Source organism: Castor canadensis, chromosome 2, assembly GCF_047511655.1.
Source record: "Castor canadensis chromosome 2, mCasCan1.hap1v2, whole genome shotgun sequence".
In the NCBI taxonomy this organism is placed as follows: Eukaryota; Metazoa; Chordata; class Mammalia; order Rodentia; family Castoridae; genus Castor; species Castor canadensis.
Window position 1 is genome coordinate 176,046,269 of NC_133387.1, and position 5,898 is coordinate 176,052,166.

General features: G+C 36.9%; 1 protein-coding gene across 1 annotated transcript; it reads right to left on the bottom strand.

Moving 5' to 3' along the window:
* Window positions 1–235: 235 nt before the first annotated feature.
* On the bottom strand, window positions 236–1,177 carry LOC109678171 (olfactory receptor 8B8-like). The gene has a single exon (XM_020153828.1). The coding sequence runs from the start codon at window positions 1,166–1,168 to the stop codon at window positions 236–238; it is 933 nt and encodes a 310-aa protein (XP_020009417.1). The 5' UTR covers window positions 1,169–1,177.
* Window positions 1,178–5,898: the final 4,721 nt, after the last annotated feature.

The window sequence follows — 5,898 nt, forward strand, 5'->3', positions numbered from 1 at the left end:
TGATATCTAAAAATAAGATAAAGAATAACAGACTGAACAATTTACTCTACTCTTTCTGAAAGGATAAGGGGCTCATTCTCTTCTTTGTCATATTTCCTTGATTTGTCAACTGATATGTGTAGTCAACTTAATTTTCTCTATTATCAAATTATTTATATTTTGACTTGCTGTTCTCTCCATAGCTTTATTATCACATAGTCTATGATTTGTCGTCTATAAGAAAAACAGCCTATATTTAGGTCAGCAACCTTTTCTTCAAAATCTTACTCAGTGCAACATGGACATCTTTGTTCCTCAAGCTGTAGATAAAAGGATTCATCATTGGTCCCACAATGGTATAAAAAACTGTGGATACTTTATCTTCATCCAGAGATCCAGTAGGAGAAGGCTTAAGATACATGAATGCTGATGCTCCAAAGAAAAGAGAAACAGCAATTATGTGGGAGCTGCAGGTACTAAAGGCTTTGGACCTGCCCTGTGTAGAACGCATACAGGAGATGTTGGAGAGAATCAAAGAGTAAGAAGTGAAAATGATAAGGCTCGGTCCTATAACATTGACACCCACTACAATGAAAACCACCAGCTCATTGATGGAGGTGCTTGTGCATGAAAGCTTCAGGAGAGGAGGTATATCACACATGTAATGATTGATGATGTTGCCAGCACAGAAAGTGAGTCTCACCATGCATACAGTGTGGGCCATGGCACCCAAAAATCCCATTGTATACACACTCATAATCATCATGAAGCAGACCTGAGGGGACATGATGACCCTGTAAAGCAGAGGTTTACAAATGGCCACATATCGGTCGTAAGCCATTGATGTCAAAATGCAGCATTCATCAATAACAAAGAAAGCAAAGAAAAAGAGCTGAGTCATACACTCATCAAAAGATATGATGTTCTGTTTTACAAAACTTGGTAGCATTTTGGGGATTATAACAGAGGAGTAGCAGAGATCAATGAAGGAAAGATTGAAGAGAAAGTAGTACATGGGAGTGTGCAGGTGAGGATTCAGACCAATCAGAACCATCAAGCCCAGGTTCCCCACCACAGAGACCACATAGATTCCCAAGAAGAGGAGGAAGAGAGGCAGCTGGAGCTCTGGATGTTGTGTTAAGCCCAGCAGGATAAACTCTGTCACTGAAGAGTAATTTTCTGAGGTCATTCTTCCCCAGGTCACATCTGTAAGAACAGCAGAAATAGTAACATGAAAATGAGAGTCCCCTCTCTCTACCCTATCCCACTATAATGAGAACAAGACCTAGAATGGATGGATGAACTCAAAGCCACCCTTCTCTGTGACTTTTTTCTCTATTTTATAAGATTTAGAGAATGAATATGGATAAATATTTTTTAAATATATTGGAAATAATTCAGGAAGCTAATGACCATGTTTGGCTCTGCAGCTTTTCTACTCCACTTGTTCCTTGACCGTCACACCTCAGAATCAGTGGTGGTCTCAATAGAGAGTAGAAGAGACATGTGAAGGACTTACTGGATCCCACAAGTAAGGTTTGAAGAAAAAGATAAAGTCCATACAATTCAATGCTCACCCTTCTGCATGGGGACTTCAGTGGAGGATTCTTGTTATCTCTTTTCTATTCTCATCAGTGGAGGATGCAAATAGCTCTGATGAATTTTAGAGGCATAAAGTCAGAAGAGAAATTCTGATTTTGTTGATATTGCCTTTCTTTAGAATTAATTTTGAGGTATAGCAGAGTGGGTCAAGTGGTAAGAGTGCCTGCCTACCAAGCATAAAGCCCTGAGTTCAAACTCCAATGCTGCCAAAAAAAGAAAAAGAAAGACCAAAATTAATTTTGAGCTAAGGGATCCAAACATAGCCATGAGCCTTACCTTGCTCTGAGAAGTCATGATGTACAGATTATGACTTCTGGGGATGGCTTTGCCCAGAGTGTCCTCTCCAGAAAACAGAATGGTAAATAACATTCACTGATGCTAAAACAGCCACCTGTTAATATGACCCAAGGGATTTTTATGATGTTGTAAGTCCTAGGGACCTGACTGAAAACTGGGAGACCTAAGCTTCCTGATTTTTTTCCCAGAGATGAGACTTTACAGCTAAACAAATTATCTATACTACCTTTTATACTAGTTCATGATGATGACATTGGCTTATTGAACTGTACTATTTTGCATACATATTGATTTCTTACCAAATAGGGCACATCACCAAGTAGAAAGCAAGAAAACCTGTCCTGTATCCACAATGAATTCTTCCTACCATCTATCACTAGCCAATATCTTATTCATTCATCTGTTTGTTGCATCTTCGTTCAATACTTGTACCCACTTAACATTTGAATTTTAGTTCCCTAATGGCCAGGATTTTGTCAATTTTCTTCAGTGCTGTTTCTGTGCCACCTAGAGCAGTAACTGGCAGATAAAGTAGATTCTCAGTAATATTTGCATTATGAAGAGACGAATAGTTGAAGAGTTCTTTCTCATTTTTCCTGGAACACATTATACTACACAGACATTTTTGCCCCACAGGCAAAAGCTGTGTCCAGTGTTTTTTATTCATAGTTAGAAATACAGGACAGGAAGACCATCAGTAAAACCTGTAAAAACCACTGAGGATTTATAGATCATCAAAGAGCACTCCAGATCAGAGTCGCTGAGCTCAGAGAGACTAATTTCCCTTCTCCCCAACTGTCACAGGAGGACTTGTGCAAGCCTCTCTGAGAGGTCTCAAGGATGGCAACACAGACTCAGACCAGAGGCAATTTGGATCATTACATTATAGGCAGTGCTCAAATGATAAGGAGTCACTCAAGAGCCTTTACAAAGTATTGCACTAACCATAGACTAATATGGTAGGCACTGACAGAAACAAAAGGCATTAGACAGATGAAGGTAGTATGAAATCAAGAGGTACTTACAACAGTCAGTAAATGACAAAAAAAACCCCTAAATTTGAAAATCATTCTCTCACCTTTAACTGCAGCAATGTACATATGAACAAATCAAGTAGAAAGATTCTGAACTTGCCCTTACACTGCAAAACTCTCTTATCCCTTCCTTTCTTCTATTTGTATAATGTTAGTTTAATTCAATTATAACAAAGCATATCAATCCTTTGCACTGAGATGTGCTGCAGCATTTCTTCCTGTCTCCTGACTCTTCTCAAGACAAAATATTGTTCCACCTTATCAAAGTCAGTGGCAAATTAACTCTTAAGATTTATATGCACTAAGTTATCACCAAGATGCAGAATTGAATTGACAGACATTTTAACTAACTGGTCTTTAACTTCCAGGATCATGTCACACTGAACTAACTTGCTACAAATGTTCAGAATTTTGACTTATATATTTTTAAATGTAAATACATGACTGAGGTAGTAAGAAGAAAATTAAATATTCTATTGCCAGAGACCAAAGAGAAAGAAAGAATATTTCCATACATTTGAGGTGGTGTCTGAGATACTAACTAACATTTCTATTAAGTTCCCAAGTTATACTAAAGCTGCTATTCAAATGATCACAACTGAAGCAGAAAAGTCAGGCCTATATCTGTTGTTCTTTCCAGTTATTACACAGGAGTGTGGTTGCTGGAGTAGAAACAGAGCAACATGTTCAGACTTAGTAAAGGTGCTTAGAGGCTTTATAAAAAATGTAAAAGATCCAAGCCCACGATAGCACAGGAAAAGGCAATGGGAGTGATAGCGAATTTTGATCCCAAGTTTGTGTCCTGGTGAGACTGATGGTTAAAGATGCCAGACCAGGAGTTAAGAGTAAAGCAAACACAAGGTTTATTGAAAAGACAGCAAGCTCCTGGCACAAGATAGGCTTAGAAACCTAAACCCATAGTATCACTGAAGTCTATGGGATGATACAGGGCTCTGCCTGGCTTAGTCCAACTATTCTACCTTGAAACTGTATTTGTGATTGGTTGGTGATGAATCAATTTCTCATTTAACTTGGCTGCCTATCAGTCCCTTTCCTTATGGAACATAACATTCCAGGAAGGTCTGGTCAGTTCATCGTGGCCTTGAAAGGCTGCCTACTTCATCCTGGTCTTGGGGCCCACCACCCACATTGTATAGCTGCATTCTGTTATTTTGGTAAAAGACTTGTTATTTTTCTCAGAAGACTATTGTTTCCAGTGCCCTTTTACAGGTCTACTTCTAAAATGCCCTCTATCATCCAAAATGGAGTAACCTCTGTCATTATTTCCCTTACAGGAGTGGAGTGAGGTGGATAACATAAGGAGGAGCATCTCAGCTAAATGACCAGTGACCTCAGCAGATGACACTTACACTGGCCTGGGCACCTAACAATGAAAATAAATGTAAAGCTCTTGCATCTATCACCACAAACTTTAAAAATTATTCTGAATAAATCATTCAGAAATGAAAATAATAGGCATAGTGGAAAAACATTATTTAAATTTTTTTAAAAAATGAAAAACTATTGATTGTAATTCATAGGTTCACATAGGGAGTAAAATTATAAAAAGCTTGTGAATAATACATAACAGATTGTTGTGATTATCTCTAGTTAGAAGAAGATATTTGGAGGAGGGTAGAAAGGGGAGAATGGTAAGGGGAGACAGAAGAGCAGAGCAGAGAGAGGACAGAGAAGGAAGGATTGTCATTTTAAAGAAAAGATGTGAAGCTTCAACAAAAGATACTCATCTTAAATGTGGTTTTTGACATGATGTCTCTCCATGTTGCCCAGACTGATCTCAAACTCTTAGACTCAAGTGAACCTCCTGCCTTGGTTTCCTGAGTAATTGAGACTACAGACACGTGCACCTAACCATCTTAAAATAAATTTAATATGCAATTTATTTTCACTTTTAAGCCAAAAAAGTATTTTCCTAAAGATTAAGAATGGGAAAAAACACTGATATGGGTCCAGTTGTTAGCAAGGGTGTGTGTGTGTGTGTGTGTGTGTGTGTGTGAAGATGTAAGCACTGTGTCCAGGTTTTTGTTTTGTGTTTGGTTTCTGGTATATGTCCCTCCAATTTTTCTCCTACCATTTGTTAAAACAGACTATTGCTTCTGCATTAGACCATTGTGCTTCTTGTCAAATACAAGTTAACTGTCTTGTATGGACATATTTTTTCTATTTATATTCTGTCCATTGATTGAAGGATCAGTTCTTTTACAAATGCTGCACTATCATGACTATTGTAATTTTATTGTATTGTAGCTGTCCTTTGGAAGTTGGATAGTGTTGATCCAACATTGTTCTTTCTGATTATGGTTTGAGGCATTCTGAGTCTTTTACTTTCTATGTAAACTTAAGAGTCATGTTGTTGATATCTAAAATATGATTTTCTGAGATTTTGATTGGGATTGCATTGAATCAATACTCATGTTTGGAAGAATTAACATGTGAACACTATTGATTCTTGAAATTCTGAAACATTTATTACTCCATTTTAATTACTTTTATCAGAGTTTTATAGTTTTACACACACATACATATATTAATTAGATTTATATCTAGATATTTCTTTCCAGGTTTTTTTGGTGATAGTATAAATGATGTTATATTTTAAATTTCAAATTCCCATTGTTTATCATTAGTATATAGGAAGCAACTGACTGTCATGTATTAACCTTGTAAAGTGTGACCTTGTTATGCTCACTTATGAGTTTCAGGAATTATTTTTTATGGTTATTGTCAACTTACTATGATTTTTCTCAGTCTATCATGCATTTGCAAATGAAGACAATCTTCTTTGTTTATTTCTAATATGTATTAAGCAGTAAACTTTTGAAGTTATCATAAAGCAGCATAGCCTCAAATACCAGAAGATATTTAAAAAGGTATCTAGGCAATCCTTTTTTTTAATAACTTTTCCCTCCACATCTTTTATTCTAAGGGAAATGCAAATCTCACCATAGGGTGAGATGCTACTCTT